The 18929-nt window shown below is 40.1% G+C and overlaps 2 protein-coding genes across 4 annotated transcripts in view; one reads left to right on the top strand and one right to left on the bottom strand.

Moving 5' to 3' along the window:
- Positions 1-12529, top strand: part of tsc2 (TSC complex subunit 2) — a 50866-nt gene extending 38337 nt beyond the window's left edge. For all 3 annotated transcript variants that reach the window (XM_039685229.2, XM_039685230.2, XM_039685228.2), the window contains 9 exons: positions 28-539; positions 4597-4675; positions 6112-6198; positions 6281-6467; positions 8008-8147; positions 9052-9130; positions 9210-9301; positions 10729-10827; positions 11699-12529. In XM_039685229.2, coding sequence (XP_039541163.2) covers positions 28-539; positions 4597-4675; positions 6112-6198; positions 6281-6467; positions 8008-8147; positions 9052-9130; positions 9210-9301; positions 10729-10827; positions 11699-11869 — 1446 coding nt within the window. In that variant the 3' untranslated portion in view covers positions 11870-12529. The remainder of the gene's footprint in view (positions 1-27; positions 540-4596; positions 4676-6111; positions 6199-6280; positions 6468-8007; positions 8148-9051; positions 9131-9209; positions 9302-10728; positions 10828-11698) is intronic.
- A 1428-nt stretch (positions 12530-13957) lies between these two features.
- Positions 13958-18929, bottom strand: part of pkd1a (polycystic kidney disease 1a) — a 114682-nt gene continuing 109710 nt past the window's right edge. Inside the window, exons 47-48 of the mRNA XM_039685227.2 lie at positions 18069-18389; positions 13958-17509 (exon numbers count right to left, since the gene is read on the bottom strand). Of these exons, the coding sequence (XP_039541161.2) occupies positions 16379-17509; positions 18069-18389 (1452 nt within the window). The 3' untranslated portion in view covers positions 13958-16378. The remainder of the gene's footprint in view (positions 17510-18068; positions 18390-18929) is intronic.

The raw sequence follows: 18929 nt of genomic DNA, 5'->3' as shown, positions 1-18929 counted from the left end.
GATTGGTGTGATTTCTGTGATCTCAAGTCGTCCTCGACGTCGAGTCAGGAGGATAAGTCGACGCTGGAGGAGGTGAGTGAAGGCGGGATCCCGATCGACCAGCCCGCGCTGAGCCCCGGACCACATGACCCGGAGCTCACCTTCTCCCCCACGCCCCTGAAACAGTCCAGCTCGTCTCCGGAGCTGCAGACGCTTCCCGAGGCGCTGAGCAAAGCCCAGAGTGCCCCGGGTGGAGACGTGCTGTGCCCCAGGATCCAGACGGCCCCGGGCCCGGAGAGAGAGGCCGCCGGGGAGAGCGTTGGGTCCGCCGGCCCGTCCAGCACCAGCGTCTCGGCCTCTTCATCGTCCACGTCCCGGATGAGGCTGGAGTTCCCCACGGCCCAGCCGGGACCCCAGTCTCCCACCGGACACAGGCCCCGCGGACACACCATTTCAGTGTCCGCACCCTCGTCCCGCCGGGAGAGGAAGATGGACAGAGACTCGTACCACAGCCGAGGAGGGCCATCCAATGCAGAGAAGAGCTCAGGACTCAGTCCCAGGTAAACCGAGATCGTGTCTTAAATGGATTAGGGACTTATGATGATGTATCAATACCATATCGATATACTGTGTGTATGCATGTATTTATATACATACACACTGCTGTTTAGGGTCAGATTAAAGAAAAAGAAATTAATTATTCTGTTCAGCAAGGATGCATTTTATTGATCCAAAGTGACAGGAAAGACATTATTTCACATAAATGCTGATCTTTTGAACTTTCTATTCATCAAAGAATTCTGGATTTTATTTTATTTTTAAATCACAGTTTCCACAAAAAATATGAAGCAGCATGACTGTTTTCAACACCGATAATAATCAGAAATGTTTCTTGAGCATCAAATCATCATATTAGAGTGATTTCTGAAGGGTCATGGAGTGATGATGCTGAAAATTCAGCTTTGAGAATAAATTACATCTTTAAATATATAAAAATAGAAAACAGTCATTTTAAATTGCAATTTAAATTTAAAATGACTAATGATTCAATTAAAATTAAATTAATGATTAAATTAAAATTTACAATTTAAATTTAAAATGAAAACATTTTTAAATTGCAGTTTTTACTGTATTTTTGATCAAATAAATGCAGCCTTGTTGAAGAAAAATTATACTACCTCTAACGTTTGAATGGTAGTGTATTGTTATTATTATTTTATTTAAATTGCCAGTTTGAACACAAAAGCAGTAAATCTGCCTAAAGTGCATCTGCCCCTTTAAACCACCTCACAGTGATATTATTTTTCATTAGATAAGCCTCATTAATAACACAATAAATGTACGAATCACACATTATAATATCTATAGAACTGTAGTTTGGCTCAGAAGATGAAGTGTTTAGCACTAGCAGTTGCCCCGTTGCATCATGGTCTTTTTGTTTTTTTTTGGTCGTCTCATTTTTAGCAGATGTTTACATTTTAAGATGTGCATTATAGATACTTTTAATGGAGGGACAGGTTGTATAAAAATGTGTGGGAAAGCCTCCTGCACAATGGTGTGTTGATTTCTGTTCAAAAAACTACCCTGCAATTTAAACCTATCAATAATCCACGACGGCGAACGGCAAATCCGGGGCTCAGTCGTGTAATGGATGTCGTCTACGTTAAGCCGTGATTACGCTCAGCAAACGTTAACACGCCTGTAATGTGTTTTGAGCGGCAGCCGTTTGATCGAGTGCTTCACTTTCCAGGAGAAGCAAAGCATGATATGGACAGCTTCATTCTTTCTCATTACTGTCATCATCCGTCGCCCCGCTGACATTAAATCATCCTGTCGTCTTCGCTCGCTCGGCTCATTTCGAGAAGTGAGGCGCTTTTTGAGTTGAGCGCTTGCAAATTGTTGCCTTTTTGAATTAGAATACTTTAAATTACTAGCATCCATCTTCGTGAAGTTTAGAGTCGGTGATCGATTGGCTTGCTGTCTTATATATATATATACCAGGAAACAGAGTGAGTTTCCCATAAACACTTTCCTCCATCATGCATCTGAGACATGTGATGGGATTCGCTCAAACACTTAGAGCTGTTGTCTTTCTTGAAACAATGGTTGTGAACATATTTTAACATGTTCAATATAAAGCTACAGTTTCCTCCCAATAAGGACAGACGTTACTCAAAATACATTTCCTGTATGGGTGATGAAAAGAAAGAGGCATAAAATTATAAGGAGGAGTTTCTTCCATGGAAAGAGTTTTGAACGTCCTCTAATCGTGGATTTTACATGTTCTGAAGGCATGCAATAAACTTTGTGTGAGAAACTGACGAAACATTTATTCAAACGTTATTGAACAGAAATTTAACAATTATTGATTAAAAATGTCCCCCCTCGCTGTACCTGATTGATTGTATGAGTTGCATGAGAGCCAGTGATGTTTGATTTATCATGATTTGAGTTTTTTTTTAGTCACAAAGATAGATATATGGATGGATTGATGAATAGATCAATGGATAGATGGATTGAAGGATAGATGGATGAATTGATGGATGGATTGATGAATGGATTGATGGATGGATTGGATAGATGGATTGATGAATGGATTGATGGATGGATTGGATAGATGGATTGATGGATGGATTGGATAGATGGATTGATGAATGGATTGATGGATGGATTGGATAGATGGATTGATGGATGGATTGATGGATGGATTGATGGATGGATTGATGGATGGATTGATGAATGGATTGATGGATGGATTGGATAGATGGATTGATGAATGGAGGAGTGGGTGGAAGATGGATGGATGGATGATAGATATATGTATTGATAGATGATGGATTGATAAATGGATGGATGGATGGATTGATAAATGGATGGATGAATTGATGGATGAATGGATGGATGGATTGGATAGATGGATTGATGGAGGGATAAATGGAGTGATGAATAGATAGATGGATGGGTGGATAGATATATGTATTGATAGATGATGGATGGATGGATGGATGGATGGATGGATGGATGGATTGATAAATGGATGGATAGATAGATGGATTGATAAATTGATTGATGAATGGATTGATGAATAGATGGATGGATAGATGGATTGAAGGATAGATGGATGAAATGATGGATGAATAGATGGATTGGATAGATGGATTGATGGATGGATGGATGGATGGATAAATTGATTGGTGGACTGATGGAGGGATAAATGGACTGGATGGATGGATGGATGATAGATATATGTATTGACGATGGATGGATGGATTGGATAGATGGATTGATGAATGGAGGAGTGGGTGGAAGATGGATGGATGGATGGATGGATGGATGATAGATATATGTATTGATAGATGATGGATTGATAAATGGATGGATGGATGGATGGATTTATAAATGGATGGATGGATGGATGGATGGATGGATGGATTGATAAATGGATGGATGGATGGATGGATTGATAAATGGATGGATGAATGGATGGATGGATGGATGGATGGATTGATGGAGGGATAAATGGACTGATGAATAGATAGATGGATGGGTGGATAGATATATGTATTCTGCCCTACAAAGCAAAAAGGCAGTAACTGCAGTTTTGATAAAGCATTAATTATTACAATTTTCATGACATTCAAGGCATCCTTTGTTATATGACAAAACATCTTATCTTAAATGCGTGTCGTTTTAGATAAAAATGGTAGTCGTTTGTACAGTAACTGCAAAAAGCCCTAGCAAAAGTCATTTTTCTCAGTTCTGCACTCTGCGTAGTTACTGCCTTTTTGCTTTGTAGGGCAGTATTGATAGATGATGGATAGATGGATGGATGGATGGATTGATAAATGGATGGATAGATAGATGGATTGATAAATTGATTGATGAATGGATTGATGAATAGATGGATGGATAGATGGATGGATAGATGGATTGAAGGATAGATGGATGAAATGATGGATGAATAGATGGATTGGATAGATGGATTGATGGATGGATGGATGGATAAATTGATTGGTGGATTGATGGAGGGATAAATGGACTGGATGGATGGATGGATGATAGATATATGTATTGACGATGGATGGATGGATTGATAAATGGATGGATGGATTGATAAATGATGGTGGTTGGATGATGGATGGGTGGACGAATGGATAGGATCGATAGATGGATGATAGATAGATAGATAGATCTAAAACTATATTTTTATATAGTATCATGAATATGTTGAACAGCTGGCTAGTAATGATGAGTTGTGAGGTGTGTTGTTAAGCGCTTCTGCAGTTGTGTGTTGCTCATCCTCCTGAGCATGTCTCTCTGTATTGTTATCAGTGCCGCTTGTCTTCTCTTTGATATTGTGAAGGCAAGGTTTGTTTTAAGTCTGGGGTTTTATCCTAATTTGCCAAGTGTCTCTGAGCCGTATTTAATGGGTCTCCTGAGGTGTTTCAGGCCTCATGCTCCCGGATCCTCTCCAAACTTCTCCTTTAGCTCAGATCTGTTCCTGTGCGCTGAGGCGAGTGTGTAGGCAGAGGAAAGGTGTTGAGTTCAGTGTTTAGCGCTGGTGTAGGAGTGGAGATTCAGTCCATCTGACCTTGATCCTCTTCTCTCTGTCTGCAGTTTCGTCTTCCTGCAGCTCTATCACTCTCCCTTCTTCGGCAACGAGTCCAACAAACCCCTCCTGCTGCCCAAAACTCAGGTCAGTCCTACATCTTATAATGGGATGAATCTCATGAAGACATCAATGTCATATTTCAGCACAAATCTGTCCGTCTATCTGTCATCGTTCCATCAGTTGTTCGTTTTATCTGTCTGCCGTTCGTTCTCTCTGTCGTTCATTTTCTGTCTGCCATTTGTTCATTCGTTCGTTCTGTCATTTATTCATTTTGTCTGTCGTTCTCACTGTCATTTGTTCGTTCGTTCATTCTGTCTGTCGTTCTTTCGTTCTGTCTGTCATTTCTTCGTTCTGTTGTTCTGTCTGTTTTTCTGTCGGTCGTTCGTTCGTTCTCTGTCTGTCATTCTGTCGTTCTGTTCGATCTGTCTGTCGTTCTGTCTGTCGTTCGTTCTATGTCTGTCATTCTGTTGTTCTGTCTGTCGTTCTGTCTGTCGTTCATTCTAAGTCTGTTGTTCTGTCTGTCGTTCTGTCTGTCATTCGTTCGTTCTCTGTCTGTCATTCCGTCGTTCTGTCTGTCGTTCTTTCGTTCTCTGTCTGTCGTACTGTTCGATCTGTCTGTCTGTCGTTCTGTCTGTCTTTCGGTCTGTCTTTCGTTCTGTCGTTCGTTCTATGTCTGTCATTCTGTTGTTCTGTCTGTCGTTCTGTCTGTCGTTCGTTCGTTCTCTGTCTGTCATTCCGTCGTTCTGTTCGAGCTGTCTCTCTGTCATTCTGTCGTTCCTTCATTCTCTATCATTCTGTCGTTTTGTCTGTCTTTCCTTCTCTGTCGTTCGTTCTGTCTGTCATTCTGTTGTTCTGTCTGTCGTTCGTTCGCTCTCTTTCTCTCATTCTGTTCGTTGTGTCTGTCATTCCGTCGTTCTTTTCGATCTGTCTGTCTGTCATTCTGTCTGTTGTTCGTTCTGTCTGTCTGTCGTTCTTTTTGTCATTCATTCATTCATTCATTGTCTGTCATTCCTTCATTCTGTCTGTTGTTTTGTTTGTTTGTTCGTTCTCTGTCTGTCATTCCTTCATTCTGTTCGTTCTGTCTGTTTGTTCATTCTGTCTGACTGTTTGTCTGTCGTTCGTTCAATCATTTTGTTTCATTACTTCGTTCTGTCTTTTGTCTGATGTTCGTTTGTAGGTTCTGTCTGTCGTTCATCATTCATTCTCTCTGTCATTCCTTCGTTCTGCCTGTCTGTCTGTCGTTCGTCCGTTCGTTCTCTGTCTGTCATCCGTTCGTTCATTGTCTGTCATTCCTTCGTTCTATCTCTCTGTCGTTCATTCATTCTGTCTGTTGTTCATTCGTTCGTTCTGTCTAAATATTTCTTGAATTTTTGGGCTAATAAACTTAACCAAAAATAACTTATCCTAAATCAGTTTGTGGTGAAATATTTCCATTTGTCTGTGAGATGGACCCAAACACTTTTCCCTGGCCTGATTGCGGCAGAGCTTGATGTTAATGTAGTGTGGTCTGGCGTTCCCAGCTGATAGATCGTGCCGTTAAAGTCTTGGATCAGATGCCTCCGTACGACACGCACAAGATCGGTGTGGTGTTTGTGGGAGCCGGCCAGGTACACGTCTTTCCCCTTCCAACCTTCTGTTTGAGATTGGGTTTTTAGGAAGTCTTTATGATCTATGGTTGTTTATTATCAGGCAAATAACGAGGTGTCAATACTGTCCAACGAGTACGGGTCCAACCGGTACGCACAGTTCCTGACGGGCCTGGGGAAACTGATCCACCTGAAGGACTGCGACCCAGACCAGATCTTCCTGGGTGGACTGGATCAGTACGGGGACGACGGCGAGTTCACCTACTGCTGGCACGATGACATCATGCAAGGTGAGAGCGTCACATCATCATCACTTTATTTATGAGTGGTAGAAGAAAATTTTAAATATAGAATTATTAACATTACTCATAATAGTAATAATACTATATTTTTGTAAATAACTATTATATTGCTATATATTATATTGTAGAATAAAATTGACTCAAAATAATTATAAAAAGATTTATTATTAATTTTAATGATCAATTATTTATATGATTGATATATTATATAATAATAATAATAATAGTTATTATAATTAATAATTCTTATTAATGGTATTACTAGCTGTTAATAAGTTATTATTAATAGCAACAATACTCAGTATATTATAATAATAATTTACTACTACTAATAATTTTCTTAATAATAATACATTAAACATTCATAGAATTATTTTATTCATTCTAATTAATAATTATTTACTTTTCTTTCTCACTACTACTACTTGCTGTTGAGATATAATAATTATAGTCTTTAATAATAATAATCTATTATTATTTGTTTATAATTTAATATTATTTTTTATTACTAAAATAAGAATAATAGGTCACTCTAATAATAATAATAATAATAATAATATTAATAATTATTATTATATACCTATAATAATATATATTATTATTAATTATAATTACTATTATTAGAAAGACCATTCAAGATCTTAAGGATGGGGAATAATATTTTTAGTCAGTATTTCTTCACTCACTGTTGAATTTTGGTCAAAAATTATAATAGTATAACAGTAAAAATAATAATTAAAATTAGTAGTAGTATTATTCATTCTAATAATTATTTTAATTATTATTATTAATATTATTTCTTACTAATTATACCTTTTCTGTAATTATCTACTATTAATAACTAATTATTATTATTATTATTATTATTATTATTAGATAGGTCCTTTAAAGCAACACTAAGTAAGATATTTTACCTTAAAATAATGTTTCCAAAATGGTTTCAGTGGCTCAGTAACTCATAACAGGGTGAAAGGCACTTATGTCTCTGCTTTGCGGTCCTATACCTGCTACAACCACGCTGTGTGAGATCGCCAGATCAGGTCGTGTTTCTGTAGTTCTAATGAGACGCAAGAAAACTACAAATTTGACTTGCTTTACGTCAAGCGTTACAATAGTCATTATTTAGTTTTTCTTCGTTTCTGATGTCGCAATACATCATCCTTTCATGAAATCATGTAACTCACTCTACCTCGTCTGTGGACATCGTTCATTCTAAAGCCGGCGCTGGATAAACAGCGAGCGTGTGCGTGACAGTAGGATAGCCGCTAGGCTAAATTATTTGGCAAGGCACTAATGGACAATTCCGCTTCCAACCAGTAGGGCGACCGCAGAGGAAGTAGAAGTAACTTGGTGTTGCTTTAAAACCACAACAGCCAGAAAACAGGCAAACCTTTCACAATCTCGAGTATGATGAATGGACTCCAGATCCACTCGAGTCTGTCTGTGTGTGTGATCCATTACTGTAAGTTGAGCTGATCATCTGAGGCGTTCATAAAGAGAGTCTGACTAATGCAGTCCTTCCCATCAGCCATTTTCCACATAGCCACTCTCATGCCGAACCGAGAGAGCGACAGGGGCTGCTGCAACAAGAAGCGCCACATCGGCAACGACTTCGTGGTGGTGGTTTACAACGACTCCGGGGAGGAGTACAAACTGGGCACCATCAAGGTGTGTGAGACAGTCCCTTTACACTGCATTCCTGTCTTTGCCACATTCGGTCTACCTGAAAGGAGTAGTTCACTATTAAAAAAAACGTTTGCTGATAATTTACTCACCCCATGTCATCCAAGATGTCCATGTCTTTCTTTCTTCAGTCGAAACGAAATGAAGGTTTTTGATGAAAACATTCCAGGATTTTTCTCCATATAATGGACTTCAATGGGGACCAAACGGTTCAAGGTCCAAAAGACTGTTTCAGTGCAAACTGCAAACTGTTCAAAGGGCTTTACGACACCAGACGATGAATAAGGGTCTTATCAAGCGAAACGATTGCTCATTTAAAAAAACAAAAAAACAAAGTTAAAGTTTTATAAGCTCAAATGCTCTCCTTGCTCTGTTCTGTGTGACTCTCCTGTTCGAACTCGTTCATCAAAATGAACGAATCTTTTTCCGAGTCAACTCGTTCATTTCGTTCGCTGAATGAACCAAATGACACGAAAAAAGATTCGTTCATTTTGATAAACGAGTTCGAACAGGAGAGTCACACAGAACAGAGCAAGGCGAGCATTTGAGCTTATAAAACTTAAACTTTGTTATTTATTTATTAAATGAGCGATCGTTTCTCTTGATAAAACCCTTATTCATCATCTGGAATCGTTTAAAGCCCTTTGAACAGTTTGCACTGAAACTCTCATTTGGACCTTGAACCGTTTGGTTCCCATTGAAGTCCATTATATGGAGAAAATCCTGGAATGTTTTCATCAAAAACTTTAATTTCTTTTCAACTAAAGAAAGAAAGACATGGACATCTTGGATGACATGGGGGCGAGTAAATTATCAGCAAAAGTTTTTTTTAAAAGTGAACTACTCCTCGAATTATGAAATATGACGTTTTGTGTGTTGATGTTGACAGGGCCAGTTCAACTTTGTGGAGGTGCTTATAAAGCCACTGGACTACGAGAGCAACCTGGTCACGCTGCAGTGTCGCAAAGGTTCAACTCACCCGCTTTCATTCAGATATGTGTGTATTATAGTGAAGCCTGACCCCTGTGACTCCTCGTTCTCCCGCAGATCTGGAGGGTTTGGTGGACACCAGCGTGGCAAAGATCGTCTCTGACCGCAACCTTCCTCTGCTCGTGAGACAGATGGCGCTGCACGCCAACGTGAGACTCCTCCTGTTTTCCTCTTTTGTCTCTTTTACATTTCCTAAAGAGTGGCGCTTGCCTGTGTTTTTGTCCTCAACTGCGCTGGTTTTTGTTCTGTGTAACATAGATGGATGTTTTTCCACCTCAGCAAAACCCTTCTAAGTCTGTCTGTCGGATCATTTATTCAAATCAGTCACTTTGCATTAAGAAAATGGTTAAAAAAACCTCCTCTATCATGTTTCTTTCACCCAAGTATGTTTTTGGCGTATCCAGACTTTCACTTTTCCAGTATATTTTACACCCCTGGGCGTTACTATGCAAAAAACAAATCAGAAAGGTATTTAATAAATCTGGGTATTAACACAAAATTCAATTTGTTTTTGATATTTTATTTATTCGGATATCAGATACAGACTGTTTAAATCTAAAGCTGTTAAACAGGGAATCAGTTGGCACTACATTACTATAACAATGAAGCTTAATATTAACTGTGTACAAACACTTAAATTGCTAAAGTAAGTTATTTATAGTAATAAAGTTGTAATACTAACTAATTATGTTTCTAAAAAATATATATAAACATGGTGGCTGACATAACTTGACGCATTTATTCAAACATATTAAATACCAAAGAAAAGTATACACTTATTGGGATTTAAAGGGATAGTACACCCAAACGTCACATCATTTACTCACCCTCATGTTGTTCCAAACCTGAATGAGTCGTCATTTGAACACACAAAAAAGATATTTTAAAGAGTATTGGTACTATAGTAAAGTATGGAAGACAACTGTTTGGTTACCGATATTGGTTTTGGGTAAACTATCCCTTTAAGAATTGATTAAAATTAAGAAATCGATATTTTCACCCAGCTCTATTATTTAATACATTTAGCTGGGTTTTTTTTGGGTGCAAATCATTATAATTCCAGGTATCATTTATGTGTGTAGCTCACTTAATGAAAGCCACTGTATCCTTGAGACGGAAAACCGTTTGCCGCGCACAGCTTTTTTTCCTTCTCTCGGATAGTTGAGCTCACAACTCTTCCCACCTGCTGTGATAAGTGGAGACGGTGTAATAAGGCCGTTCTCGTTGTGACTCACACACCAACGCTTTCCTCCGAGACCCTACACATCACCGCGGGAAGTCTCAGCCCACTGCCTCTGCCGCCAATTAGCACAACCGCCGCGAAATGGCCGGCAGGGCAGGGGAGGGCACATGCTAAATCGGGGGTTCGCTCGGGACAAGGACTGTTTTAGGGGTGGATTAATACGTTCTTGTTGCCATGGTTACCACTGAACTCGAGGCATTAGTAGACAGGAGTGTTTCGGTTTGGGGAAATTATATTGAAATGTGTTTCTAAAGCACATCACAATCTGGAAGGTGTTTCGCATTGAATTTACGCTTTTAATGAGTGTTTAATCTTCTCCTTTGTCTTGGAAAGATGGCGTCGCTGGTCCACCAGTCCAGGGCGAACCCATCGGACGCGTATGCTTCAAAATGGCTGGCAAGATTGAGACACATCAAGAGGATCAGGACCCGGGTGAGTGCTCACTATACTCTATAATGGCATATGTTTGCCCTCATGCTAAAGTTGCCTAAAAAGAGGAATAAAAAATCATCTTTTGGATATTGATCTTAATGCCTTAATTAGAAAAATGAGGAAAACTCCAACCTTTAAGGACACCAATTTTCTTTGTGAATGAATAATGTATCATAAATAAATAAATGTTTTTCCTTAAAATACAGGGTGCATAAGTCATTGTTAAATTCCCATAGAGTCAGGCAGATTTTTTATTTTTAAAAGCCAGTTATTTCATGGATCCAGGATAATATGCATCCTGATAAAGTTCCCTTGGCCTTTGGGATTAAAATATCCCCAACATCATCACACACCATTCACCATGCCTAGAGATTGGCATGGGGTACTTTCCATAAGATCATCTTTCAATGCAAATCAAACCAGCTATTAGGCTAACTGAAGTAAAACCATGGCAATCTCTTGGCATGGTGAATGGTGTGTGATGATGTGGGGATATTTTAATCCCAAAGGCCAAGGGAACTTTATCAGGATGCATATTATCCTGGATCCATGAAATAACTGGCTTTTAAAAATAAAAATCTGCCTGACTCTATGGGAATTTAACAATGACTTATGCACCCTGTATTTTAAGGAAAAACATTTATTTATTTATGATACATTATTCATTCACAAAGAAAATTGGTGTCCTTAAAGGTTGGAGTTTTCCTCATTTTTCTAATTAAGGCATTAAGATCAATATCCAAAAGATGATTTTTTATTCCTCTTTTTAGGCAACTTTAGCATGGGGGCAAACACTTATTCACACCACTGTATGATATGTATCGCGTGAATAATGCATTGTGGGATTGGCTTTGCTTTTCTCCATCAATAGGCTCAGGAGGAAATCCAGTCCCGTCCCACTCATGGGATCTCTCTGACTCAAAGCCACGCCCCCATGCAGAGTAAACCCGCCCACCAGCCCGCCGGTGCTGCTTCCAACCCGGACGCCGGCCAGAGGAAGAGGCTCGTGTCCACCGTGGACGACTTCACAGACTTTGTGTAGCGAGAGACCCATGATGTGCTTTTAACTGAGATCAGTCCGGACGAAGAACCCATTGTGCCAGCAGGAAGAGGTCCGTTCAGCTGGTGTGTGAACTTACTGACGGTATGAATGAATTTCACAAACGGATGGATGTACTGGCATTATCGCACGCCATTTTTAGCAGTATCGCGACGCACACGCTTTCCCGTCTTCATCCACACGTTCGTTTCACTCAATCGCTCTTGTTTTCCTCTCAGTATATGATGTGGTAACCGTCCACACGGCTGTGCCAACATGAGCTACACCAACGCCACAGTACAGCTTCATGGAAGCACTTCACAATACCCTTCTATAGTTATCGAACTTCTCTCAAAGCATTTAATGTTCGTTTGCACACGCGGTTTACCGTTAGTTCACGCGATTTCATAATGCAACCTTGAATGTTACAAATACTATTTAGAAATGAGCACGCGCATCAAGTGCTGTATACGGATCATTCACGCTAACTGACGTGTTGAACATTATTGTCGAGTGTTACTGAAGACGTGAATCCAGCGTGCTGAAAGATGACTGACCTAATTACTTGTTTTCTGTCATTTTCTAATAGAACAACACTAAAGTCAGATGTGTGCATGTGTGCGCTTGGGCTACCAAAATAAAACATTGAAATCTGCAAAGATACTTCTGCTGTTCGGAGTCTGCTTTCACTGGTGTTTGAAACTGTTGTTTTGAATGGCAGTGTAGCAAATGCAACTTTCTAAAACTTAAGGCTGCGTTACTATCGAGCAGATGCGTTGTAAAAGCGACGGTTTTTATTACTCGACAGGTGAAAGGTGAACAGCTCTCTAATAGAGCTCATTGTGAAGTGTTATTTATTGTGAAGGCTCATTTCATGATGGTTATTGTAGCGCTGGGCTGGAATTTATTCTCGAGGACGTGCGTGTCTATTAACGTGCAAAGCTGAAGTAACATCATTAGCTGGTTCACTTGAGATCCTTTCAATCTAAATATTAGCTGAAGGATAATCATATTCATCTGCAGAGCCAAAGCACAACCAAAACCATGTTCTTCCACAAAATGCATGGTTTTTTTTAACGTCTAGAGGTCCAAATGTTACAGAGTGCACCTTTAACTTTTACCCTAAACCAGGGGTATCCAATTCTACTCCTTGAGGGCCACTATTCTGCTCCAACCCCAATTAAAGGAGTAGTTCACTTTTAAAAAAACTTATGCTGATAATTTACTCACCCCCATGTCATCCAAGATGTCCATGTCTGAAACAAAATTAAGATTTTTGATGAAAACATTCTGGGATTTTCTCCATATAATGGACTTCAATGGGGACCAAACGGTTCAAGGTCCAAAAGAGAGTTTCAGTGCGAACTGTTCAAACGGCTTTAAACGATTCCAGACGATGAATAAGGGTCTTATCAAGCGAAACGATCGCTCATTTAATAAATCAATAACAAAGTTGCTCTGTGCGTTCGTGACTATCCTTATTCATCAAAATGAACAAATCTTTTTTAGAGTCATTTAGTTCATTCAACAACCAAAATGGCTCGAAAAAAGATTTGAAAAAGAAACTTAATTTTGTATTCATTTTTAACGATGAGCGATCGTTTCGCTTGATAAGACCCTTATTCATCGTCTGGAATCGTTTAAAGCCCTTTGAGCAGTTTGCACTGAAACTCTCATTTGGACCTTGAACCGTTTGGTTCCCATTGAAGTCCACTGGAATGTTTTCATCAAAAACCTTAATTTCTTTTCAACTAAAAGAAAGACATGGACATCTTGGATGACATGGGGGTGAGTAAATTATCGGCAAAAGTTTTTTTTTTTTTTTAAGTTAGCTAATCCTGTAAACACACCTAAAGCACCTAATAAAGATCTTACTATGTGTACTATGAACTTCCAAGTGGGTGTGTTGACCTCTGCAGGACAGTGTTTGGACACCCCTGCCCTAAAAAAACACTAAAGATACCATTGAGTGGAGATTTAAGCTGTGATTTGAAAGATGGCGATTTCCCAAGTGCAATGCAATATTGATGTTGTGTGGCACGAGTGAATAAAAAGCCTTGAATCGAAACCCCACATGAACTGGAGACTCTCAGCTGTCAGACTCTTTATTTGACTTTGTCAAGTGCAAAAGCATGTAAAGCGAAGTGCTACAAAGTTACACAGAATAGCAAACCTGCAATCGACACATTACCTTCAGCATTTAATACGAAAACTGTACGACTTTACATTATTTTATGCAAGTTGGTTTTGGCACATGTGACTGGCTTGAAATCTTTCTGACACACACGCCTTCTAAAAGTATGAAATATTTCAGCTGGAGAACTGTCCTGCAAAGAACTACTAAAAAGCCATTGTATTTTAAAATGACCGCTTGTGCTGAGTGTAGTTCAATTAGTTAAAAAGCAATGATTTCATACTTTTGGGCTTTTTCTTTCCTTTGGTCGACGCCAAGGTGAAATGAAATATGCAGCAAAGCATTTGTGTGAAATGAGTGTACATCCCAACGTCCATTTTGTGTAATGGAAACAAAATTTCCCCTCAGTGCAGTTAAGGCAAATGAGATTTTAAAAATGCAATCAAACTCTAATACAATATTTACATCAGGGCACACCAATATGTACAGATAAACACGACCTTTCAAAACTTCATCTGGAATGGCCTGAATAAGGACGTTACTATAGTGGACGTGACGTTTGACAGAATCAAAACTCCCTGTAGCGGATCTGTTTCAATCGATTCATCATCCAATTACTCTCAACTACTCTAATTTCATCATATGAGACCTTAATACATGTATGGATTGAAGCCAATACAAACAAACGAAAACAAAAACAAATCCTGGTTTGAGTTTTTACGAAAAGGGTCCCTGAGCATCATCACGGTAAACAACATTATTTTAGTACTTCATAAAATCAACACATTATACAGACCAATACATGAAAAATATTAATGGTAATTATCATCCTGACGCAGCTTGTGTATAATACTCAAAGAGAATAGTTTTGGAAAGCTTACACACTAGTTAAGTATGGCGAAGCACTAAAGCTTGACATTGAAATAAAGTGCTAAGTACAAAAGAAACTTTAAGTTAATCTCTTCTTACTCGAGTAGCAAGCTTTGGTAAAATGATACGCTGTTGTAACCATCTCTTATGTTCGTACCAAGCTTATTTGATTATTTCTGCAAAACATTTTCCATAACACATTCAAACTAAATCACACTGATGCCATCACTCACAATCATTCATTTTATAACATCAATACAAAGTGCTTTTTAAATTAGATTCAAAACATCATAGAAGGCAGCAACATATAATAAGCTGATTTTTCATGAATTAACAAACTACTTACAATAATAATTCAACAATGAACAAGAATTCTGGGAGTTGTGCTTGAACGAGGGACATAGCTTTCCCTTAACATTTCCCTTCATCTACCTTTTCATGTCCTTCTATTAACGTATCCCAATTCTTACTTACGATTTCTGACACCGTTTCCCTTCTCTCAGTTTTCCTTCTCTTTTAATCTTCTCTTACTTGCCCTCGGGTCCATTTCACTCTAAAAAACCTATGAATGGCGAAGACATGCAATTATGTCGGAAGATATACATGTGAAATCCTGAGGATTACTAGTTGTTTAGCACCCTGATGGCCTCTTCAGAAGTATGTTAGTGTGAGTGTGTAGGTGGGGAAATCATACAAGTCTATATATGTTCAAGATATGTTTTTTGCGTCTATTTCCCTATATTAAAAAGCATTAATTCTAGCTCAAAGCTCTATATTCATGGAACCGTAACAAATATGTACCCGCAAATCTAAGTGTGTCTTGTGTCTGTTTGTGTGCGAGTCTGTCAGTGTGAGCCTTTCTGAATAAGTTGTGCCTATTCTGCATCGATGGGCAATACATACACCCATGACCTTAACATAGCTTCCTTCAACAACAACAACAACAACAACAACAACACAAAAAAAAGAACACGATTCATTAAACATAACTAAAAACATTGTAAGACAAGTACCATCAAACTTTAGCCATCCTGCATCAACAGGCGCGTGCTGTTGTAGTCCTTCATTGTCTCTTTCAAGAGTTTGTTTTGTTTCTGCGACGGCACAAGTTGTGCTCTTGTCGGTTTCAACTCAGTTGACCACCAGGGTCAAGAGGTTGGACTTGAGGTCACTGTGAGAGGGGAAGGAAAAGGGCAACTTGCATCGAATAAACTTCTTGAGGATTGTAAAAACCATGGTGACCTGCACCTAGTTTCCATCTTGTGACTTCTAGTAAGGTCGGTCCAATTGGTTGGAGCCTAAGGCTATGGTCTATTATTTGGTTTTGTTTGAGAAACGTCTTGCATTTGCTCTTCTTGAGGACATGGTTACAAAACCTGCTGTCACCAGGTCCTCGTTTCCTCATGAAAGGCCTCAAGTAACCCTTGAGCTTCAACATTCCTTAGCTTTATGACTCAATTCCTAAAATCTGCCTTAACTTGCATACTGATTGTTGGAACCTTGGGATGTCAAGGTTTGGGATGCCCTGAGATTGGTCTGTCTGTGTTGGGGTGCACCTTGTTTTTAAGAGGGGGAGGTTTGTGCTTGCGTTTGCGGGTGGGATTCGTAGTAGTGTGTGCAGGGTGCCGGAATACACTGGAGGGAAGGTTCTCGCTGTTGCTGGGAGGTACCCACTCATGGGAGCGAGGGATCGGTACTGGGGTAGTTATTGCAGAAACCGGAGCAGTTGAGGGAGTAGACGTTGGAGTGGGAACGGGGGTAGGGGCAGGTTTGTTGGCACAGCCAACAACCTCAGAGTCTCTTTGGAAGTTTGGGTCAACCTTGGAGGTTCCTTTTACTTTATGAGAAGCCGTGTCAGCTTTTTGGACTCTGGGTGGACTACTGTCCTCCTCAGGGGGACTTGCTTTGTCAGGGTCTTTCTCTGTCTTGCTGACTTCTACCACCACGGTACTGAGAATTTCTTGAGTCTTTTGGAGACTATCGGTCCTGTGGGGACTGGAGTCTACCTTATTGAGACTTGTGGGAAGGCCACTGGTGATTTGTGAGAAGTTGCCTGATTTCCTTGACCGTCCGTCTCTCTTGTGAAGATTTCTCTCGGACACGGATGCACTCATTCCAGTTATCGAGGGACTTTTGCTAATCTCTGCCACTTGTGTGTTCCTGTCTGCCTCCTTGTATCCATGTCTCTTCTGTCCCGCAGACTCCAGACTTCTGTGGCGGCGTATCCCTCTGCCCCGTCCTCTGCTCTTCCTCAGCAGCCTCTCTAGACGGCACTCTGTTCGATACAATTCTTCTGTGGCATGGGTGACCCGGTCCAGCTGAAGAAGCAAAGCATCGAAAGCTGGGAGGATTCTGCGGAGCGTTGCCTCCATCTCGGCTCTCTCTTTCCAGCCTTGGCCTCCAACTATCACCCCAAGGCCTAAGGTAAGGCCAAGTCCCAGACCCGGGGCTTCAGCCAGACTGCAAGGGCTGCTGGAAGTGGGCCGCCAAGAGGCCTCAGATCCTCCATCAACACTGTCGGGAGATGGGGGAGCCTCTGGAGTGTCCAGAGGAGGAAGACACAAGGACTTGCAGTCACTTGTTGAAGAGGAACGTGAAGGCGGGAGCTCCATACCTTCAAATCGCACCTTGTGCCGGAACTATCAGGAAAGAAATGGATAAAGGGTCAAGATAAGGTGAAGGATCAATCTGAAAGACTGGTGACATACTAGAAAGTCAGTAAAACAGGTTAGTCATCATCCAAAGGAACTTACTGTGCACTTTTTTTATGGACAATCTGTTGGGAGAAACCTGGGAAAGGTGTCCTCAAGAGCACAAAGGTAACTGTTCAAGGTTTGTTCCTTGGAGGGCTTGACCAGCAACCTTTTATAAGCTTTAGCCACTATGCCACACCCATAGTTAACAAGGTCTGCAATACTGCTTTATCAAGACCATGTATTTCTGGGGGAATCTCTCTGCTCTGCAAATTGCTTTGTCTTAAAAGCTTCTACTTTAGGGATCAAGGGACTATGGGCTAAATGAGCAACTCAAGTTTGGCAAATAAACAAAGTTCCTCAGGTAGAATCATCAATTTGTGATCCTATAAACCTACATAGAGTGCATACTCACATCAGATATTTGCGAGAACTATACCAGACTTGCTACATTGGTAAAACCTTGCAGACGACAAAATCTTGGGTATTTTGTAAACACACACACCTCTTTAGCACGGCTGAGCCCCATCCACATTTTGAGGCGTCGCAGGAACAACTCCACCATCTCATAGTCCTGTAGGTCAACGGCTGGACGGTACAGTTCCGCCCTTGCCCGACGATAGTTCCTTAGCAAAGCCGAGACCAAAAGCCACAGCAAAACAAGTCTGAGTAGAGTAAAGCTAATGTGGAAGATGAAGCAGGAAGCAGAACATGGGGAGGAGCCACTGTCTGGTCGCCATGACAACAATCCACGCCCACTAGAGCCAAGTAACTTCAAGAAAGTAGAGCTAACAGTTCCATAGCCCTCCATGACAGAGTGGAAAATCTAGAAGGAAAAAAAGAAAGTGCTTGTTATACGATTTTGCTAAACTCTTTGCAAACACTCTTTAGGACTAAATCCAGAAAAGAGCAGAAATTCGATTTATTGATCAGATCAGACTGCTTTTAACAGATGTAAGATGTACAATAATGGTTCATAACTGACCCATTAAGTAATCTATGTGAGTGAGGGAGATAATTTAACAGCCTCTTACATCTGCTTCAACATTGTGCCAACATTTGTTGCACTTACTGTATGTAAACTGCCAAGAACTTCTTGGAATTTGGATTTAATAATTCAGGAAGAAGGAAAGGGTGGTCGGATTCATGCACAAACACATTTGTAAATGTATGCATAGACATATACAACTCAACCCACAATCCTTGAGTGGTCGTCAGGGTGTTGCTAAGCAGTTGCTTGGTCACTATTATGTGGTTGCTAAGGCACTCTAAATTGATGGTTGATACTGGCCCAAAAGAGCCAACCCCCAATATAGTTTTATTAACTGTCTTACCTATAAAGTATATGTAATTTTGCACCCTCTCC

Source organism: Pimephales promelas, chromosome 6 (assembly GCF_988280905.1).
Source record: "Pimephales promelas chromosome 6, fPimPro1.hap1.1, whole genome shotgun sequence".
Classification (NCBI taxonomy): Eukaryota; Metazoa; Chordata; class Actinopteri; order Cypriniformes; family Leuciscidae; genus Pimephales; species Pimephales promelas.
The sequence above is the reverse complement of the archived record's forward strand: the minus strand, read 5'-3'. Positions and strand labels throughout refer to the sequence as shown.